Source organism: Tachysurus fulvidraco, chromosome 6, assembly GCF_022655615.1.
Source record: "Tachysurus fulvidraco isolate hzauxx_2018 chromosome 6, HZAU_PFXX_2.0, whole genome shotgun sequence".
Classification (NCBI taxonomy): domain Eukaryota; kingdom Metazoa; phylum Chordata; class Actinopteri; order Siluriformes; family Bagridae; genus Tachysurus; species Tachysurus fulvidraco.
Window position 1 is genome coordinate 27,363,818 of NC_062523.1, and position 22,409 is coordinate 27,386,226.

Sequence of the window (22,409 nt, forward strand, 5' to 3'; positions counted from 1 at the left end):
TTAAATTTTTTTCAATTTCTTCTTCTTCTTCTTCTTCTTCTTCTTCTTCTTCTTCTTCTTCTAATAAGTTATTATTATTATTATTATTATTATTATTATTATTATTATTATTATTAAATGTGATATTACTCTTTAAAAATATCATTTTAAAAAGCATAATTAAAAATATGCTACATTTCTAATAATGTAATAATAATACAGATACAGGTCAAGGTCTTCAGATCATGTTCACAACTAACATCAGAATGAAGAAGTTGTGGTTTGTACCATTTGGGCTGGTTTGAGTATTTCAGATCAGTTCATTTGGATATGCTTCTAGATGTGCGCATGTGTGTATAAACCTATACTCAGTAATCCAATAATCAGAGCCATTACAACCCTTCAATATTTAAACCTGATTAACTGTAGAAGTGATTTATTTTGTATGATTATTGGTGTTATAAATCCATTGTTTGTCAAAATAAATCAGATAAAAATCCTAAAAGAGCAGATTATAGGGAGCTCTGTAGTTGAACAGCTTCAGACTGTTCTCTATTGCTGGTCAGAGAGAAAGCATAAAAATAAAACATACTCTGAATGAGGAGGGATAAAATGCTGTAATCTGGCAACACTCTATGTATATTGTAGCTAGCTATCATTGCAATTTAGTCATAATAGGTTAGCAAAAAATCAGCCTTGTCTTGAACTATATTTTATTTTAATACTTCTCATTATTATCAACAACTAATTGACACTAGGTGAGTTACCCCATATAACTCCATTCTTTTACTCCATTCTTCTTTGTTAGAGTCAGAAGAGCTGACTTTATTATACACTGATGTTCTTTTAAACTGCACTAAAGTGGCAAGTTAAAATCTTAGAAAAATATGTGGATGAGTTTGAATCGAACAACAGATAACAACAGAAAAAACATATTTAAATATGTAGATATTTCCCCCCCAAAATGAAATGAAATCAACATTCAGAATCCAGGCATGAAAAAGTACACCCTTCCTACATTCATAATTTTTAAAAAATGAATTAACAGCTAATTAAAAGCATAAAATATTTATTAATCATCAATAATCTTTGTTAGTTTGGTGTTCTGGAGGACTCAGGAGTGTGTCAACATAATGTAGTTTCATGACTACATGTCGTCTGTTGGAATTTCTGTTACTGTGTATTTTTACTTCCCTCATGACCATATAGACGTTACATTAGCAGTAGACTAAATTTAGAAAGCTTTACAGGATGTACAAGAAGTTGATGTCAGCAGACACACATTAGAGTAATATATATATATATATATATATATATATATATATATATATATATATATATATATATATATATATATATATAAAAAACCAGGATAACGTTTTAAATGTGTTAAACACTGAGGGGCCATGTGGTCAGGGCCTGTAGATGATCAGAACTTAATACATTTTATGAAACAGCCTAAAAGCACTTTTTAAAAAAAATTATTTTGTTTAAACATTTCAGATTTTTTTTGACATATATTTTGGAAGATATACAGATAACAGTATGTTTTCAGGTCACATGAGGATTAGAAAACGTGGAAGAAATACACATGGACAAAAGGGACAAGATCACCATAAGGGACAGAATTGACATCTACATCTAATCTGTAGGCTTTATTTACAGCCAAATAGGAGGCACAAATAAGAGTTCCTTGAATCCTAAGACACAATTATTCACTGGGAAGAATCAGGTGTGGATTTCATTAGAAACTCAAATTTAAATTTTTTACAGTAACTCACACCGTCTTTGAACTGCCATTGCGTCAGTCAGCTTTGTGCTCGGGTCTTCATCAGTGAACATTTGAAGACTTCAGCGGATGGAATTAGTATTCAGTCTGTAAAGAACTTAGAAATGAATCTGACCCGTCAGTTCCTAAGGAGCTTTTGGTTGCTTAATTCCATTCTATTACAAACTGTTGTAGAAAGGACATTATTTACATTTACATTATTTCCTGTCCAGTGTCACGCAAATGAGGATGAGGTTCCCTTCTGAATCTGGTTCCTCTCAAGGTTTCTTCCTCATCATCTCAGTGAGTTTTTCCTCACCCCTGTCACCTCAGGCTTGCAGATTAGGGATAACTGATAGAGATATATAGTAAATACATTTTAAATTTAAAACTTATATTCTGTTTCTATGCTTCTGTAAAGCTGCTTTGAGACAATGATAATTGTTAAAAGTGCTAAACAAATAAATTGAACTGAATTAATTTCTTATAATGCAGCTTAACAGCAATCAATATGTAGATTGATCCCTAATGAGCAGTGTTGTAATGTAACGAAGTACAAATAGTTTAATTTCACGTATCTGTACTTTACTTCGCTATTTAAATTTGTCAACTTTCACTTTTACTCCACTACATTTCCTAGATAAAATGTATACTTTTACTCCGTTATATTTCCACTAAGCATCTTCGTTACTCGTTACTACAAAATAAAATCAGAAGAAATGTGTGCGACTGCAATAAGGGAGGTTTGGCGAATCACTGCTCCTAGATTGCATTACGCACGTTCGCACGCTCTACGGAGAAGTTCAGGTACGCGCAGCATGCACGCGCAGTCAGAGCTGGAGGCATTTATCTATAATGTTAATCGGCTGAAAGCTGCAAAGACGGCAACCAAAAGCAGTGACATTTCACTATTCTTATTACCCGTGTTGTAGCACAAACAAAATATTAATGCAAACAATCCATACAATACTAAATAAAAATAACGTTTATTGATTTGGTCTTTGTCTTGTGAATATTTGTTTATCAATGACTGCATTCATTGGACACACTGTTTGTAGAGAATGCACACATACATGAACTGATTTGATTCAAGACTGGCATCATTACATCATGCATAAAATGTTGGTGTCCACTTTTGCCATTTAATAATACCATAACTTTTGGCTTACTATGTAGTCATATAATATATAATATAAAACTCTGCATTTAATATCAGAAAATTACTTTTGATACTTAAGTACAGTATATATCAGATACTGTAAGACTTTTACTTTTACTTGAATAATATTCTAATAGGTGACTTTCACTTCTACCAAAGTCTTTTTCTAGTACGACACTTGTGCTCTTACTTAAGTATTGCTTTCTAATAAATTATACAACACTGCTAATGAGCGTGTCAGTTCTAAAGAAAAGTCTTTGAAATTAAATGACAAAGAAGCCTCAGAAACTTCTGACACCTGAATGTGATTATGGGTCATGACTTTTACAAGTTTAAGCTTTAGGTACAAGTCTACAGAATACAGTTAAGAAAAGGCAGGGCAGAAATTATATATGGAAGGAGTGAATCGTGATTGTGCGTTTGGAACTATGTAGTGCAGCAGAAAGGAACTCAGACGTTTAGAAACTCCAAACAGAAAAAGTATCAGAATGAATCAGGCAGGCTGGAGGGGAAAAAAGAGCTACAGCAAGGTGATTTTACATCAAGCAGCAGTGACATACATACAACTCAATAAAGAGCACAGACATGAGTGAAGAAGCTCTTCGTAGGAAAAAGCTTGTGACTGTAGTGGTTACATATGCAGTCTTGTACATCATTACCAGAGTGAAACAGGAAAGCCTCTTCATAACCCTGTAGTAAACCTGAGGGGAAAATACCCACCCACATTCAGTTATCAGTGTTAAAACTAACAAGAATGAAACGTAATGGTAAATTAGCTCTCTTTTTCACATTTAAGAGCTCTTAATTAACTGTTGATCCAGTACATAACCTGTATATCAGAGAGATTCAGTATGTATGTAAATACAATCACTAATCTTTTCTCTCACTAGAGAGTTCCACAGTATTCCTCGTCTTCATGTGGAATAAATAAGTTTATTTTATTTTTGACAAACTTTGATTGGACAAAATGAATTAACAGCATCTTTTTTTTTTTATAAATAGATTTTTGTAATTAAGTTCTTATAATTATGGTCATTAGTGATGCCATGTTCATGCACTTATGAGCACCAGTTGTTTTTTTTTCAAAATGGAAATCAGGTCAGTTGACCAAATACAATCTGGGACACTTCCTACACACAGTATTGAAATTATTAAAAGCAACACCAGTATCTCTGCAACAGTGACTGTCCCTGGCCACAGACCACTAAAACATGTATTTGGGCCAGATTCATTTTTGTTATTCTATGTAACTAAAATCGAATACAAAGGTAGTTCCTTATCCTTCAAAATAATTTCCAATGGCCATTTTTGTCTCTTTTGCACTATAATAATAATTTTACATCTGATAGGATAACAGTTGATATTTACATCTGATATGATGACAGTAGATGGGGAAAAAGAAATCTATTTTATTGTGGTATATTATATTCATAGGTCCTCAGATATCTGAAGAATCCTATCAATTATGAGATGCTACAATGCAAACATTTATTGGACCTGTTCGAACAGTACTCTTAATAAATGCACTCAATTTGGTCAGTCTATCTATCCATCCATCCATCCATCTATCTATCTATCTATCTATCTATCTATCTATCTATCTATCTATCTATCTATCTATCTATCTATCTATCTATCTATCTATCTATCTATCTATCTATCTATTAGAATATTCCCTCCTATTGTCAAACTTTAAACCAATAAATGAACTAAATATCTATATAGGTTTTATTAACTAGACATAGGTACAGCCCAATTTAATCTGTGTGTAACTACAATATATTGATCAGAAATGAATGTTTTGGGCATTCTGATATTTAAAAAAACAAAAACAATATATTAGCAATATATAATGAATCTACTATTTTTTCTGTTTTGGATTTTTAAATTGGTTCTAAGATAATTCACATAAACTGAATAAGAAACCCTCTCGGAATAAGAAAAACCTTTTCCAATTTCTCTCCAACATTTTGCCTATGATCTCAGAGAGCTCCTAATTTAGCTTAAAATGTCTAACTAGGAATCTTATCTTCAGAGTGATTCACAGAGAAACTCTGAACAAGGAAAATAAAGCAACATTTATCTTAAAGAGCATAGGTTTGACAAAATTCTGATATCTGGACTGAAAACAAAATATCTATACAGGTCTTAGAGGAGGAGTGGCTAAACCTGTTACTAGGCATGACGCATTCTCTTGAAGACTGTGATTTAAAAAATAGGAGCACTTTATAAAATCTGGTCTATTATAAACCTTCACTTTGTGTGAAGATATTTGAGTCTATATCGTGTAGGGATTACATTCCTGACCGATTATATTAGAGATGTGCTAATATCTGTATGTTATAAATGTAATAAATGTAATGTAAACGTAAATGTAAACATCTCAGACACAGCGCAGAAATGTCATAGCAACAAATTACATAAATGGCTGCCCACTGCTCCGGGGGTGTGTTCACGGTGTGTGTGTGTTCACTGCTGTGTGTGTGTGCACTTTGGATGGGTTAAACCCAGAGAACAAATTCTGAGTATGGGTCAGCATACCTGTACTTAGCCGTATGTCTTTTCACTTTTTAAAAAAATTTCTTTCCTGCTCTTTTTTAACCACCCAGACTACATGCATCTTCTTCCTTGTTCTTTTATTATTTTTCAGGCTGTATGAACACAAAGCAGCTAGAGATCAGTGCAGGTCACGTGTTTATCCTTAACTGTAGCTTGTTTCATGAAGATGAAGTGGTAAGTGTGAACATGGAACAGGATTGGGATGCAGGGATAAAGGTCATAGACAAAGCACTGTGGTTCCTCCCTGCACAAGAGTCACACAGCGGGAACTACTCATGTTATTACAGGTATGACATCATCTCATGATAATCATCATATAAAATGTGTGTCTGTGTGTGTGTGTGTGTGTGTGTGTGTGTGTGTGTGTGTGTGTCTTTACTAAACAGCTGTATTACTCACAAACTCAATGAGTCTAATGATCTAATACATAAAATGGAGACCTGTAGAACTGCCTGTGTTTTAGACACCATTGAACCACAGATGATGTGTCTTTTTCCTCTGTTTTTTTTGTAGTTCATATACCACAATATTTATAAACTTGTCCAAACTATGGCATAACACAAATGTAACTGTAAGAATTATGTTGGTGACTAAAAGCATCCAAAATAAATCAAAACTCTGTTATATTTTATCATCTGAAGTGCAGTCACCCTTTTCCTAGAAATTGCAAAACCGTACGCGTGTCATTTTTTCAAGAAGCTTCTTAAATTTTCAATTTAGGATGATTTTAAAGAGTATAGAAGGAGTTCATATTTAATCTGGGCTCTTTTTGGCTGTTTTTTCTTCAATATTCAGTGTAAGTCATCTATTTCAAAAATAATATTTTAAAATAAAATTTTAGTTTTCTAATAACAGAAATTAATCTGTTTGGCACAGGTATATTTTTGTCTACAAAAGTAATTTCAAGCATTTAACCATTCACCTTCAGCTTAAATGATTATTAAGATCATAGTTAACATTTTAGTCAAGTGACCCTAAACTTTTGAACGGTAGTGTACGTTACTTAATAAGTATTTTTACTCCGTCAGTGTCACGATGTGACACGTTGAGACAACGGCGAGTGAGTATCCAAATGCAGTTTAAGGTTTTTAATAAACAAAACAGAAACAAACAGGCAGGCAACGCGGAACAAACAGGAAACAGGAACATGGACATGCACACACCAACATCGACCAACAACATTGAAGTGAACAGACAGAGTATATATGGTGAACGAGAACCAATCACAAAACAGAGACAGACAAGGACTAAGACAAAACACCTGGGGAAGAGATTGAATGTAATTAGTGTCCATGGTAACAGATAGGTGGGCGGGGTCAACAATTAACATCAGGGAGAGACGGCAGACAGAAACAAGGGGAAAACACAGACAGACACATTACAGTCAGCTTACATGTCGACACCTTCAGACAAAATATCTGACGGAGTTGATGTCTGACGGAGTTGACAAACCAATATGTTTTTTCAATTTAATCATGTCTAATAAATGGTAGCCATTTTGATTTACCTCAGTGGTCAGCTGCCACTAAACTAAATCAAAATACCAACTTTTATTTCAAAATTCTTGATTAAAATCATCCCTACTTTGAAGACAGTGTTGACACATAAAAGCTGTGACCACAGGGATTTCAACTTGTTTGCTGAATATTTAAAAAAATGTAAAACTTACGAGGCCATGTGTTGAACTGCCTCATCCATCAACAGACAAAATTCAAAGGGGGTCCTCAGGGTTAAAGCTGACCAAAATATGACTGATTTATTTCGAATTTGAAAAATATCTGACGGAGTTGACATGAATTGATGACAGATTTTGAAAGGCTGTTGTTAATGTATAAAATAATGTAATGTTCACTTTAAGTATTTTGTGATATTTTATTAAGCCATGCAATTAACCTCATATTCATGTTTGTGCATTTTGTGCATTTTAAAACACTTTTTTTTGCAGTTTGATACTGTGACCTCTACAGAGGACGAGTTCATTTGCATAGGCTTTCATAGTACAGTGCCGGTATTTTATAAAATTACTATGAAATAACATAAATATATACAAAACTAAGGGTCTAAACATACTGTACACAAGTCTTCCATATCCAACTTTTAAAGCCTTTTTAAATGAAACAATTTATTGTTTTTTAAGGCAAATTGTAAGATTTTGATGTGGGACATGTTTTGTTCCTTATCTCAAGAATCAGTGACATATTGCACCACTCGAGTTGTCTTTTTTTAGCATAGTCCACAAAGCTGCCATCAGAGCACAGGGTCAGTGTCACCGGGCCTGACAGCATCAGGTTGAATTTCCAACCATCAGTAGGTCATCAGTGTCTCAGTGATTAAAACTGTGGACTTTTCCACGTCCCACTTCCATTTATCCTCTAATTTAATAGATTTTTTTTTAAAACCCTAAAACATATGTAAATTTTTGAATGTAGTTAAACCTTTAAGTGTTCAATAGAACCTAGAATTTGCAATGTATACCAAAGTGCTGCGAAGGAAGCAGGACATGAGCACAAAAACTCAGCAAAATTTTTTAGTAAAACCTATAATTAAAGACAATAATATAGTCCCAAAACAGAAATTTAATAGAACAAACCAACGCTCAGAAATCCACTGAGAATCAACAAGACTTGTGTGATAAGAAGAAGAATTTGTAACCTGAACTGAGTTTTCTGAGCAAATCTTAGAAAAACTCGTCAAAAATCGTCAAATATACAACACAGTGTACAAATGAAATTGTGTTTAGCATTTCATTTAATCAGACACGTTCTTCCTCTCTCCTAATCACAGTAACATAGATGGACCTTCAGAGATCCATTTTTCCATTTCTGTAGCCAAGCACGAATGTCCCCCAGTGCCCAAGCCTGTGTATCTGAAAAAGAGCAGTAATCAACATCTTGATTGTGACAGTGAAGTCAGGCGGAACATTTCCATTGTGAGCTGGACCTGGATGAAGGTATCTTGCAAAAGTTGTCGAATGAGAAATTCACTGGGTAAAGAATGACATTCTGCATCAAACCTAAGCTTTATTAGACTTGATGGCCACAAAAAAAAAACAACAGAAAATATATGTAGTATTTTAACCAACACAAGTCATATTAATTATTAGCAATATAAACACACAAATATCTTTCCTTCTTTTCTTTCACAAAGATCTGGACAGGTGAGAGTGGAAATAAAAGATGGAGAAAAAAAATCTATTTTATTGTGGTATATTATATTCATAGGTCTTCTATGAAGCAAACATTTATTGGACCTGTTCAAACAGTACTCTTAATAAATGCACTCAATTTGGTCAGTACACCTACATCTCTGGTCAGCTGTAGACTCATGTACTGATAAATCATTCAGATGCAGATGGGCTGCAGTCAGTATTTATAAACCTGTAAGAGAAATAAAAGGGTTAATGAGTGAAACTAACAAGTTGGTGTATGTAATAAACTGGGCTCATGCTCATATATACAGTGCTCAGCGTAAATGAGTACACCCCCTTTAAAAAGTAACATTTTTAAACAATATCTCATTGAACACAAAACAATTGTCCAAAATGTTGACAAGACTAAGTTTTATCTGTTTAACGTATAACATGAAAGTAAAGTTAATTCTTTAATTTAAAATAAAATACACATTTTTCAGTTTAACTCAAATTAGGGTGATGCAAAAATAAGTACACCCCACAATAAGTAGACTACATCTACAGTAGTACTTTATATTGCCTCCATGACTGTTAATGACAGCACCAAGTCTTCATGGCATGGAATGGACAAGCTGGTGACATTTTGCAACATCCATCTTTTTCCATTCTTCAAGAATGACCTCTTTTTGAGATTGGATACAGAGTGATGTTCATTTGGGTTCAGATCAGGAGATGTACTTGGCCACCGAATCACTTTTACCCTGTTCTTCTTCAGAAATCCAACAGTGGCCTTAGATGTGTGTTTAGGATCATTGTCATGTTGGAAAAGTGCACGAACAAGAGCACGGAGTGATGGTAGCATCTTCTTTTTCAGTAGAGTAGTACATCTGTGAATTCATGATGCCATCAAAAAAATGCAGCCCCCCCGACACCAGCAGCACTCATGCAGCCCCACATAAGGATACTGCTACCACCATGTTTCACAGTAGGCACCATGCATTTTTCTTTGTATTCCTCACCTTTGTGACACCATACAGTTTTGAAGCCATCAGTTCCAAAAACATTTATCTTGGTCTCATCACACCAGAGTATAGAGTCCCAGTAGTATTCCGCTTTGTCAGCATGGGCCTTGGCAAACTCTAGTTAACTTCCCTGGACGATGATCCGCTTGTAGCCTTCACCTTTCTGGTGTAGAGAAATTATTTTCTTTCTCAGGTCTTGTGACATTTCTCTTCCATGTGGTGCCATTGCTGACTGCATGAAATGGGATGTAGCCTAACACCCTTTTATAGTCAACTGTCTGCTGGACACCCGTGTAATAAATAATTAGACTCACCTGTGGTTGAATTCTTGTTAAATTAGACATTTGTAGTCGAAAATTTTGTTTTGCACCAGACATTTTCAGTGGGCTGTACTCATTTTTACATCACCCTAATTTGAGTTAAACTGAAAAATGTGTATTTTAAATTAAATTATTAACTTTACTTTCATGTTATAAGTTAAACATATAAGATGTTATATTAAACTTAGTCTTCTCAACATTTTTGACAATTGTTTTATGTTCATTGAGATATTGTTTAAAATGTTACTTTTTAAAGGGGGTGTACTCATTTACGCAGAGCACTGTATATATACTGTATATACAGTACAGACCAAAAGTTTGGACACACCTTCTCATTCAAAGAGTTTTCTTTATTTTCATGACTATGAAAATTGTAGATTCACACTGAAGGCATCAAAACTATGAATTAACACATGTGGAATTATATACAAAAAAGTGTGAAAAAAAATGACCCCAAACACACCTCCAGGCTGTGTAAGGGCTATTTGACCATGAAGGAGAGTGATGGGGTGCTGCGCCAGATGACCTGGCCTCCACAGTCACCGGACCTGAACCCAATCGAGATGGTCTGGGGTGAGCTGGACCGCAGAGTGAAGGCAAAAGGGCCAACAAGTGCGAAGCATCTCTGGGAACTCCTTCAAGACTGTTGGAAGACCATTTCAGGTGACTACCTCTTGAAGCTCATCAAGAGAATGCCAAGAGTGTGCAAAGCAGTAATCAAAGCAAAAAGGCAATATAACATATTCTCAGTTGTTTCACACTTTTTTGTTATGAACTAAATGTTCTCTTTGAATGAGGTGTGTCCAAACTTTTGGTCTGTACTATATATATATACGTATATATATATATATATATATATATATATATATATATATATATATATATATATATATATATATAAATTAAGCATTGTTTATGCTTAATAGGATTGCAGACCTCTCAGAAATGCGAACTCTCAGAAGATTAAGTTCCACCCTGTTTTAGAGGAACATAAAGGAGTGTATACCTGCATAATGAACTTCACCCTTAATGGAACTTCATATACTTTTGCTAAGAGCATACAAGCCATGCTCTTTGAACCAGGTAAATACACACAAACACACACACACACAGACACACAGACAGACAGACACACACACACACACACACACACACACACACACACACACACACACACACACACACACACACACACACACACACACACACACACACACACAGACAGATATTAGATTGTGCCATTAACTAAAAAAAATACCAGAGTGAATATAAAAGCACTTTTCCTGTAAATGTATTGCAAAAGACTAGCTTGCACATAAAAGAAAACTTCACACTTCTTGTAATTCGAATTGCATGCTGTGACCTCTTTTACACCATGTACCATCAATGCTGTGTAAACAGGTCCTGTTCCACAGAAGCCCAGAGTCATAAAACCACGACAGGAAACTCTTGCTGTAAAACTGGGTGAGTGTGAAGAAAGATTTTACCGTTAATGAATAAGATATTAATGACTTCTTGAGAGCAGTGCAGGAGTGCCATTACTTAGAAGCAAGAGCAGTACTGACAAAACTGCTTGCTTAAAGACCATGCTTATTTTTCTTATATCCTTATATTCCGTATTCCTTTTTTTCATTTCAAAATTTCTTTTTCATTTAACGTTAAAATTTCGCTCAAATGTTTTAACCCAAAGTTATACCTCAATTTTTTATACCTCAAGAGATTAACCCCAAAGTTTTAATGCAAAGTTTTACCTAAACAGTTTCACCCCAAAACGTTTTACCCCAAAGTTTTACCTCAACAGTTTCACCCCAAAAGATTAACTTTTAAGTTTTACATCAAATGTTTTACTCCAGAAAATGATATATGTGCATCTGTATGAAGAAATTAGTACATATGCTACCCAAATAAAATCAGGATTAGATGTACCTGGGGAGTACAGAATAGTGTTACTGTTCCAACAAGCACATTAAAACTGCTTTTTTTTTTTTTAAATGATTGCTGGGAAAAGCACATTGGCTCTGTTTTATAGTTCAAGTTAAATGATTATTATTGTTGTTATTATAATGATTCAGTTTCCTGCTGTTTCTTTGCACTGCTGTTACGTTGTTACCTCAGTTGAAGTGTTCATGTTTGTTACTACAGGTTCAAAGCAGGTGTTAAATTGCAAAGTTTTTGTTGGTCTCGGATCCTGTCAGAAAGATCGTGTAGAAATCAGTCCGTACTGGCTGCTGAATGGCAGCTTTGTGGAAACCAACCCATACCTAAGTTTTGTTGAAAAGTAAGTATGAAAGTGTGTGTGCTGCGTATCATACGTGAACTGAATACATAAAATCATAATGTGTGTTAGAATGAGATGTTCTTTTGTTTGCTTTTAGCTGTACAACAGAAAACAACATGGAGTATCGCCACAGCAATCTGTCCATTTCTAAAGTTCAGAAAGAATTCTTCAACATCCCTTTTAAGTGCATATTCCATGGCTCTTATGGTCATGACAGTGGCACGATTATACTTATTCCGGGTGAGTTCTTACACACACTATATTACACACACACAAGCCTGTTTTACCAAGTGCCCATTTAAAATGTTGGGAAATCTCAACACAATGACAGCAGAAAGTCTAAAATCCAATGTGTTTATGAAAACGCTCACTTAGTTACAATCCCATCTCAGAAAGAATCCATAGACAGAAGACAGATTAAAGTAAAATCTAAAGTGTGTTACTGAGGCACTGAGCCTCATGTGTCTTTCTAGATTCTACAAGTGTCTGGAACTATATAAGATATTCACTTATCTAAAAGAAAGCTATATACAGTATCACATCACTCCGGATTGTCCTGTATGTCTTCAGTGGGTTGAGATCTGGTGGGTGTGAAGGCCATAACATACGCTCATCAGGTTAGAAATGTAATAAGTTTGATGAATGTTTTTGTATTCACTGTGTTCCAGCTTCCCATGAGGTTTGGGGTTTAATCATTTTGCCAGCTTACTCTCATTTGACTTGTTTTAGATTTGATTTAAATTACATCATCTTTGACCTTTTGTACTGCTTCGATTTATGTTTTGCTGTGTGCTTTAGTTTGTGTCCTAGATATCTCTCTCTCTCTCTCTCTCTCTCTCTCTCTCTCTCTCTCTCTCTCTCTCTCTCTCCACTTCTTCAGTGTCAAAAAGTGTCTTCAGTGCTTGAAAAGTTTGTCCATTTCTCTTTTTGTTCTTTTCTTTCTGTTCCTCCTGACAAATTTGGATCATGCTTTTGTCTTGTCCAAGCCATGTTATTTCTTCCTTTTTTTCTTTTCTTCCTTTCTAATTCTTCTTTTTTGTTTGTTTTCCATGATCCATTCTGATGCATATAATGTGAACGTATATTTGCGTTTATAATCAAAAGCTGAGAAAAACCTATTAATTAGCTAGCTGGTAGAATGCATTTCTCACCTCTCTGTGGAAGTGATTTGGAACAAAGAGTTGCTCCTAGTGACAAAACTCTAAGAATATTATTAGAAATGTGCGTGTTAGACCTAAAAATTAAAGAGAAGATCCTAGTATAATTTAGAGATATGCTAACATCTCAGAAACAGCGCTGAAATGCCATGGCAGCAGAAATTATATAGTTTTTCTGCACTGTGTCAGAGATGTTTACATTTACATTACATTTATTACATTAATAACATACAGATGTTAGAACATCTCTAATATGATCGTTCACGAATGTAATCCCTACACAGTATAGACTCAAATATCTGAACATAGAGACAAAGTGAAGGTTTATAATAGACCAGGTTTTATGAAGTGCTCCTAATTTTTTTTTTAATGGACAACCAATCACAGTCTTCAAAAGAATGTGTCATACCTAGTATCGAGTTAAGCCTCCTCTCTAAGATAAAAGTTGTTGTAGTTTCCTTGTTTCCTTGTGAAATTGTCCTGAATCACTCTGAAGATAAGATTTCGAGTTAGACATTTTTAAGCTAAATTAGGAGCTCTCTGAGATTCTTTAAGAATACGGGCACTGGAGTGCCAATACTTATGGAAGAAAACGTTAAACATCCATTCTGATTTTCACGTTGATTAGTCCATCAGTTTCCCTCATTAGATGTTAACTCAGATGTTTTCTTCATAACAGCTGGTGAGAGTGAGCTCTATGTCCCGTTGGCAGTATTCACAGCTTTTGCACTAGTAGCACTGGGAGTTTTACTGGTGTTATATAAGTTTAAAGTGGACCTGGTGCTCGCTTACAGGAGCCTCAGCCCTTGTTTGAAACAACAGAATGGTGAGTACAATTGTATGTAAATGTATGTTTTCAGTACTACAGTGTGAAAAAACATCCAATAAATGAACAAATATACCAATATTGCTTATTATATGTTCTGTAATCTTCCAAGGTTTATAAAGAGCATTTTTAAAAATTGTTTATTGCTCTATTTGACCTGACAGATGGGAAACTGTATGATGCCTACGTCAGTTACCTGTACGCTGATGATCACAGAGTTTCTTTTGGAACAACCTTTGCCCTACATGTCCTTCCAGAGGTTCTGGAGGATCGCTTTGGCTATAAATTGTTTATTAGTGATCGTGATACAGACCCAGGCACAGGTACATCTACAGTCTTTTGCATTGCATTGTTCATTTGTCAAACACAGCGATAGTGATTGAGACAGTTCACGCAGACGTCTGTTAAAGCAGTCGACTACGATACATGGGCTGCACAATAAGACAAACTTGTAGTGTGTTATAGCAATGTAACTCTGAATACAAAAAGAGAACGTCACAACACACTATACATAATACACTACATGTTGACAGACGGAAAGAGCCAAGAGTGTTTCTGCATCAGCGATCGTACGTTCTCACAGCTGTCACTTTCAGCTTCTCATCACACATACATGCACAAGTACCTATATAATTTCCCCCCAAATCCTGCATTTAACAGTAATAACTTCACAGATGACAGAATTGATAACAGCACAGCGAAAATAAATGTAAGTTCACTACATCAAATTCTCAAAGATCTCAAAGGTAGAAACAAATGTGGTCACAACACAAAAACATAAATAAATGTAAATGTAAGTCCCTTTTATTTAATTTTAATTATTTTCCCTTTTAATTTAATTCCTTAAGTTACTTTTATTTAATTTCCTTTCCAGCGATCCCTGATGCCATATCTGAAACAGTGGAGAAGAGTCGCCGGCTAATCATTGTTCTTACACCCGAGGCTTTCACAAAAACCTCAGAGAATAAAGTAAGACTTTTACAGAATATGCCACCTGAACACCTCAGTCTAAACAACAACATAACCACATCTCAGCTAAACTGGGGTCCTTACGAGTGCTGGGTGGGTCTGTATGATGCCTTGGTGAAAGAGTGTCTGCAGGTCATCCTGGTGCAGGTGGGAGGGGACGTGGATGAGGCTCTGCTCCCTGAATCCCTGCGCTATATTAAGCAGACTCAGGGCATACTCAAGTGGAAGCAGCACTACACTATTAATCCTAATGAAAGATTCTGGAAGCAGCTGCGTTATCGAATGCCACCAGTGCCAAAAGCCAGACGTGGTTTTATGGTTTAAAGCTGTTGTATTCAGTTTTTGTTACAAAGACTTTTTTTAGTCTGCTATGACAGAAACCAAACAGGAAGTCGTCTCAGACCAAGGATTATTCACCCTCTTCCACATAATGAACAGTTTGTCAGAGCATCCCACTCAGAGAGGACATGGATGGCTTTGATATAACCAGGATTCAAACCTTGCACTATTCTGTTGTTATTCTACATTTTCACATAAGCATCAAAAAAGCGAGCGGATGTCGCTCTGAGATTTACACACAGACACCAAATTTCCCTCCAGAATGTTTTATTGTAGCTGGGAGTATAAACGTTATTATTAAGGCAACCAGCAGAGGATAGGAATGCCTACTGGCGACTTCACAGTACAGCGACTGGAGACTGGCAGAGAAAAAATCCCTGTATGTTTGAATATAGTTTAACCTGAAAACCCTACGAAGAAGAAATAGGAAGTGATATACAGTAGGCATGTTTATTGGTACCATGTCCAATATTCCAGCAGTTTCAATGAACAGAATCATCATCATCATCATCATCATCATCATCATCAATGTACACTATTTATGACACATGGAATTTAACATGGAAGATGCTGGTCTGTCCCTGTAGTATTCGGCTTCTGTGTTTCATTCAGAACTAATTGAAAAGGTTTTGGTTCTGGTTCAGGATTTCCTATTCAAAAAGTGTAAATAAGTGTTTTGAAAGCAGGACAAAGAGGCTTAAATTATATTCCTGACTCTGTCCATATATTCCTGACTCTGTCCACATGAAGGCACCAGAGAGCAAGTAAACTTCTCATATCGGATTGTTTATTAATATTTTTCAGAAGATGTAAATGCACATCTGTTTTTATTGGTTTGTTTATAAGATTTAATATTAAATGTTTGATTTATTTACAGAAATGTATTCTAAGTTTTTAAATCTAATATTTTCTCTATTTTTTTCTAAATTAATTTCTATATTTCTGCCTTTATTATACTCAAAAGCACAAACAGCTGGTATTCTAACCAGCACTAACCCACAACTAGTTACTCAGAATTAACTAGGTTAAGTTTTTTTTTTTTTTACTTATAACTCTGCAGCAATCTCTGGAAATAGAGAAGGAATTTCCTGTAGACACCTAGGTACAAGAAGAATCTTATCTTTATTTAATACAATTAATACAATTATACAATCAATTTGAAAATGATCAATCATATGTTATAATTGTGTACATAAAAATCCTTATGTACAATTTATAATAGGTTACATTCATGTTTCCAAGTGGATAGATAGATAGATAGATAGATAGATAGATAGATAGATAGATAGATAGATAGATAGATAGATAGATAGATAGATAGATAGATAGATAGATACTGTTTTGTGACTTCAGGTACATTTAAGATAGAAGTTTAACAGTGCTTAAATAGAGTTAAATGTCAACATCAACGAGAGCTGGAGACTGAAGGAACAGGCATCATGTAGCGCACCTGCTTCCAGAAACAAGAGGAGGGGCAAGTTGCTCGGCTACTCCGCTCGTTCCACCTTAGGGGCGGAGTCTTCTGGAGTAGATGCTGCAGCCCCAGGGGCAGATGGGAATACTCCTTCATGTCATCCAGTTGAATTAGAATCACTCTGAGCTCCTGCTCAACCAGCACCCGGTGCAGTCCCACATGCCAGTCATAACACAGGGAGGCTGTGGCACCTTGATGGTGACTGCTTCCTGGCAACACAGCTATGAGTCTGCGGCTCAGCTGCATACTCGTCTCAATAAACGCTGTGCAATCTGGTGGTGGTAGATACATTTCTGGGTTAGTTTCTTTATTTAGACCTGTATTTGCATTAGTCGACTGCATCTTTTTCCCAAGTCATTCAGTGTGAAAAGTCACAAAAAAGGCCAACAATCTTTAAAAAAAAAAAAAAAAGCTTGACAAAAAATCTGGACCTATGACTTTATATACCATGATTGACTTCATTAATTTTTTTTCAATCCACACTCCACTGCAAAAGTAAAACATAACCTCAAACCACAACAAGTTGTTTCCCCCCTCATTAACAGAGTACACCACATATATAGGGTAAAGCAAACCCCACGGTCATTAGTTGGTCCAAGATAAATGAAACAAACAAGAAAACAAATAACCAAACAAAACACACTCTCCAAAATAAATCACTTTGCCACTTAAAAATACCAGACCCAATTCTCAAGCAACCATTAAGCCATCAATGCTTTCAATAAAAGTAAACGGCAATAATGCATCATCTGTACTCTTAAATCTATCTGTTTAATTCTCAGAGGCACCACTCAAAACAACACCCTGTTATATAACTGAGAGCTATAAGTGTAGGCTATAGATAATGTAATTCTACTACACCTTCACCCGGTAGGTCGTCTCTGCCGTCAATGTAGAGTTTAAAGCCGCAGTCCTTCTCCAGTACAGCTGGCAAAATTTTGTTGACAAAATAATCAGCTTTCGATCCTGTTATCTCATCTACGTTATCCTTCTGGTAGATCACATATGCATCATATACTTTGCCATCTAAAGAAGCACATGAAGCAATTAAAAATTTCTGTGAAACTCAAGGGATCTTAGCATCACACATTACCACTGATATGAGTATGTGTTTTTTAATGAGTTAGAGATGCAATGAACATGTCATTGTAATGTTGTGGTTGATCTACTTTAGCACCAAAGGCTAAGTGTGTGTATAATGAACATATAATTTCTGTACACATTTCTCTCGAGTTCTTGTCTATTATATTTTCCAAAATTTCTTTTTACCATCTCTTTTTCTCTGCATTATTCTGAAGCTTCGAAAGAACAAGACAAGATCCACAGTGAACCTCTTTACCATCCCAGCAGCTAGCAGAAGGAACAGGACCATGCATGAAAACGTCACAGTCACAGGGAGCAGTGATTCTGAAACATGAAATGTACAGCAATAATGATTAAATCTTAGGCAAAATATAAAGGTGTAACTGAAGTAGTGAGTGAGGATAAGATTTTAAATATATATATAGCACAAAGAATTGGGAAATGCTGAGGACTGTAGACGTAGTGGTCAGCTAAGGAAATTTAATGCAGCAGATGAAAAGCGCATCATTGGAAGATGTACAGCAATGCCATCAGTAAAGAATTGGCATAAACTGGTGGGATCCACATTTAGTGTCTCTAGAAGTCAGAATAAAAAAAAATTAAAAAAACTCAAACCTCCCGTTTAGAAACAAGGCCAAGCAACTGAACTTGGACATAGGAAGGGTGCAGAAAAATGGCAGGAGGTTCTTCGGACTAAGGTTCCTTGCAGGTTGGGGCTCTATTTCTGCAAACTGAGTTGGAGATTTTGTCAGGATTGATTGTGTCATCCATGCTGAGAAATACAGGCAGGTTAAGCATGCAATATTCTGCAGCTGTCGGGTGATTGAACTGATCATTGCAGAATATTCTGGTGCTCCTCAAACCAAGTCTGAACTGCTTTGGATGTGTGTATGGGCATATTATCATCTTGAAAAATTGCATAATTTTTTGGAACAATATTTGGACCATATTAGGCCACTTTCCAAAACGACCATGTAGGGTAATGATGAGGCCAGCAGAATACCAAGATATGGCCATAAAAATCCTCATAGATACACCCAAAGTTTGACAGTTGGAACCAGTAAGTCCATGTTGTATGCTTCTTCATACGTAAAATCAACCTGCTGTTGGAAATAATGTAAATGATAATTTATCAGACTTTATCACTGGTTTCCAGTCTTCATCTGTCCAGGTTCCATGATCATAACACCATCTTTTTCTCAAATTTGCATTGGTGTCTGTGATTAATGGTTTAGCAAATACAACTCTTCTTTGTATGTTGGCTTTGCAAAGTTCTCTGACGACAGTTTTTGTGGAAACAGGGACTTTATTGTGGATATTAAGTTTTGCAGTCACTTCTGCTGTTGTTTGTGTTGTTTGTACTGTAAGCAATCCTAGTGTTCGGTCCTTATCATTAAGTTTATATGCAGTCGTAATCGTGGAGACTCTTGCTCTTAAAACACAAAAAGGCTGGGCTGTAAAGATTAAAAGTCTCCCATGATCTGTCCCCTTTGAAAGATTGACATGTCTTATATTTCTACTGGCATGTGACCTAGACAATATACTGTATAGCATGAAAAACTAAATAAATGATAATCACATTTATTTTTCAACAGTAGCTTATGCAAATGATATTAACCCCATAACAATAGGTGTTCACATTAGTTCGTTCACCCCCTGTGTGTGTACATTTTCAGAAAACTGAATGTAGTTTAAAACTGTTTTGTCAGGTGTGTCCCATCTCAGCATGCACTGCGGTTCTGAGTATGACTAGCCCTGTTTTCACATTTATGTTAAGCCCCTTTCATGCTTTGTTTTTATCATTTATGCACTTTGATTTTGTGCTCTTGATTCCACCCCCATCCTGTCACATACTGTATTTAGATTGTACTGTGTTTACTTATTTAAGCCCTGAGGTTTCATTGCTTTTTTCTTGTTTTTAAGCTCAGAGTTCTGTCTCTTTATTACTGTGTTGTTCTGATTCTTCATGGTTTCATCCCTTGCCTGTTTTCTTATGTATAAATTGGTAAATATTTTAAAAGTCCTGCATATGTTGCTATATGTTTTACTACTAGTGTGATCTTACCTCTGGTCTTGAGGGTGATGCACACAAACTCCATTTCCCAAAGGCTCCTGGCTATACAACAATATGGATATTGGAGGTCTGTCTTCAATACCTGACTAATTGTGAAACTTGACAGCCATGATCCATTTTCAATCCTAAAAAAAAAACATTCTCAGTACAAATCTACATTTATTCATGCAGGTGCAGGTGCAGGTGCAGCTATTTACACTACTGTTGTGCAACAACAACTAGAATTCCAAAAACATGACACTATTGTTTTATTTAATACTAGATATTTGCTGAAGTCCATGTCCAAAATGCAAATAAAACTGAGGCCAACTTTCTTTAGTATTGCTTTGCTTTTACCCTGTACTGTCTGGACCAGTTTGTTCTGATTCTGGACCAGTTTGATAAGAGTCTTAACCAGCTTGCACTGAGTCTGGCCCAGTATGTTATGAGTCTGGTCCAGTTTGTTTTGAGTCTGTACTAGAATGTTGTGAGTCTGTACCAGTTTGTTTTGAGTCTATACCAGTTTGTTCTGAGTCTGTACCAGTTTGATTTGACTCTATACCAGTTTGTTCTGAGTCTGTACCAGTTTGTTGCGAGTACCAGTTGTTGCGAGTCTGTACCAGTTTTTTCTGAGTCTGTACCAGTTTGATCTGAGTCTGGTCCAATTGTTCTGATTCTGTTCCAGTTTGTTCTGAGTCTGTACCAGTTTTTACTTATTGGTCAGTATGGTCAATAAAACATCCTTCCTTTATTTAAAGATCAATCTCCTTCTTACTAATGGTATAGAGAAAAATGTGGCCAGTGTAAAAACACCTTACTTGTAGTGTTTTAATATACAGAAGTATTATTCTTAAGCTTATAAGCTTATTCTCTATTTAAGTGTTACTGGAAATGCTAAAAAACAAGTAGGTTTATTATCAATGTAAAAAATATATTGACAATTGCGATCATTTGTTTTGACCAGTTTCCCTGTTTTTCTATTCAGTTTTATCATCCGGTTTCACACCAAAACACCTGGATTTGTCTGTAGATTTTTTACCTTTCTGACCAGATGCTGCTCTGAATACTTTTTAATTCAATAGTAAATCAAAATAACTTCCCCTTTTTATCCTTTACCTAGTAATTTTTTGGTCATTTCATGTGTCCAGCCCTCTGTGCACTTTACATTTTATGGAGCTATGTGGTCTCTTAATGCACTGAATGTACATTTCTGAAAGTTTATGGAAACTTACACACAAATTCACTAAGAGATTGATAAATAAAGCCTGTTATTATCTATGCTTTCATTTTTAAATATAACTTCCTTGTTTTCCACTTTAGGTGTTTTCCACTCCTACCCAACATAAGGTTATAACTGCAGTCCTAAATCCTTAAAATCCTGTATATCTTATAACTGCCAAATCATCTTTTACCTGGTGTCACACTCCAGTTTGCTGCTGTTCCTTTCCCAGCGCACAATTCTGTTATAGTATACCTTGTTACCAAAGAACACCAGGCAGTTCAGCTTCACCTCCTCCCCTGCAAGAGTTTAACTATGTAAGCTCATCTAATTAATTACATCTACAGTATATTGTCTTCCCAGGAGAAGTAACCCAATCAGATTCTTACCCAGGTTCACAAACTCCACAGAGTTGTTAATGGGATGTTGAAAGGTTGGTGGAAAAGCCACTGCATCATCTGCAAACAGGTAAATTAAACATTAAAACACATGACTGTAATGAGCTGATATATGTTGAAATTTAACCAGCATGATTGTGGTCACAGTTCCATTGCACTTACCTTTTTCTAGAACCTTATGGGATCCACTGGTGTTGTAAAGTTGTCCATGATGTTCCCACATGCAGATACAGGTGTAGATTCCATTAGTTTCTTTAGTTTGGTAAATTTTAAGCGTTTGGTTGGACTTCTTAGGGATCAGATGGAAATCCTTTGAAAGACAAGTGATATTTCAGAGTCATGTTTCCCACCAGTAGATCATTAATAACTTACAGCATCTGAACAGGAAGGTTGCCTGTGGCATGATTTAAAGATGATTTCATTTGGAAAGAAAGAGTGTCTAGCGGTCTATTGCTGACTTTCAAAAATGCTTCTATTTCTGTTATATGATTACATTGTGCACTGAAAGATTAATGGCTCAGCACCAAGCAAAAACTATAGTAATCATGATATGGAAGCATCTTGAACAAAAAATTCATCTGCATGAAGAAACATTCTAAAAATGGTTGTAGAGAGAAAAAGTCATTTGTAATTGTTGTTGCTTAAGATACAAGTAACTGCATGAGACACATCAGGA

At 35.5% G+C, this 22,409-nt stretch overlaps 2 protein-coding genes across 6 annotated transcripts in view; one reads left to right on the top strand and one right to left on the bottom strand.

The window, feature by feature from the left end:
* Positions 1-16,390, top strand: part of LOC113646269 (interleukin-1 receptor type 1) — a 17,684-nt gene extending 1,294 nt beyond the window's left edge. For all 3 annotated transcript variants that reach the window (XM_027152430.2, XM_027152431.2, XM_047814735.1), the window contains 9 exons: positions 5,557-5,752; positions 8,250-8,415; positions 10,864-11,020; positions 11,339-11,401; positions 12,080-12,215; positions 12,313-12,455; positions 14,052-14,198; positions 14,363-14,521; positions 15,073-16,390. In XM_027152430.2, coding sequence (XP_027008231.1) covers positions 5,557-5,752; positions 8,250-8,415; positions 10,864-11,020; positions 11,339-11,401; positions 12,080-12,215; positions 12,313-12,455; positions 14,052-14,198; positions 14,363-14,521; positions 15,073-15,491 — 1,586 coding nt within the window. In that variant the 3' untranslated portion in view covers positions 15,492-16,390. The remainder of the gene's footprint in view (positions 1-5,556; positions 5,753-8,249; positions 8,416-10,863; positions 11,021-11,338; positions 11,402-12,079; positions 12,216-12,312; positions 12,456-14,051; positions 14,199-14,362; positions 14,522-15,072) is intronic.
* il1rl1 (interleukin 1 receptor-like 1) overlaps positions 15,520-22,409 on the bottom strand; it is a 15,019-nt gene continuing 8,129 nt past the window's right edge. For all 3 annotated transcript variants that reach the window (XM_027152432.2, XM_027152434.2, XM_047814736.1), the window contains 7 exons: positions 21,896-22,043; positions 21,725-21,793; positions 21,529-21,634; positions 20,129-20,262; positions 18,250-18,387; positions 17,842-18,006; positions 15,520-17,252 (listed from right to left, as the gene is read on the bottom strand). In XM_027152432.2, coding sequence (XP_027008233.1) covers positions 16,912-17,252; positions 17,842-18,006; positions 18,250-18,387; positions 20,129-20,262; positions 21,529-21,634; positions 21,725-21,793; positions 21,896-22,043 — 1,101 coding nt within the window. In that variant the 3' untranslated portion in view covers positions 15,520-16,911. The remainder of the gene's footprint in view (positions 17,253-17,841; positions 18,007-18,249; positions 18,388-20,128; positions 20,263-21,528; positions 21,635-21,724; positions 21,794-21,895; positions 22,044-22,409) is intronic.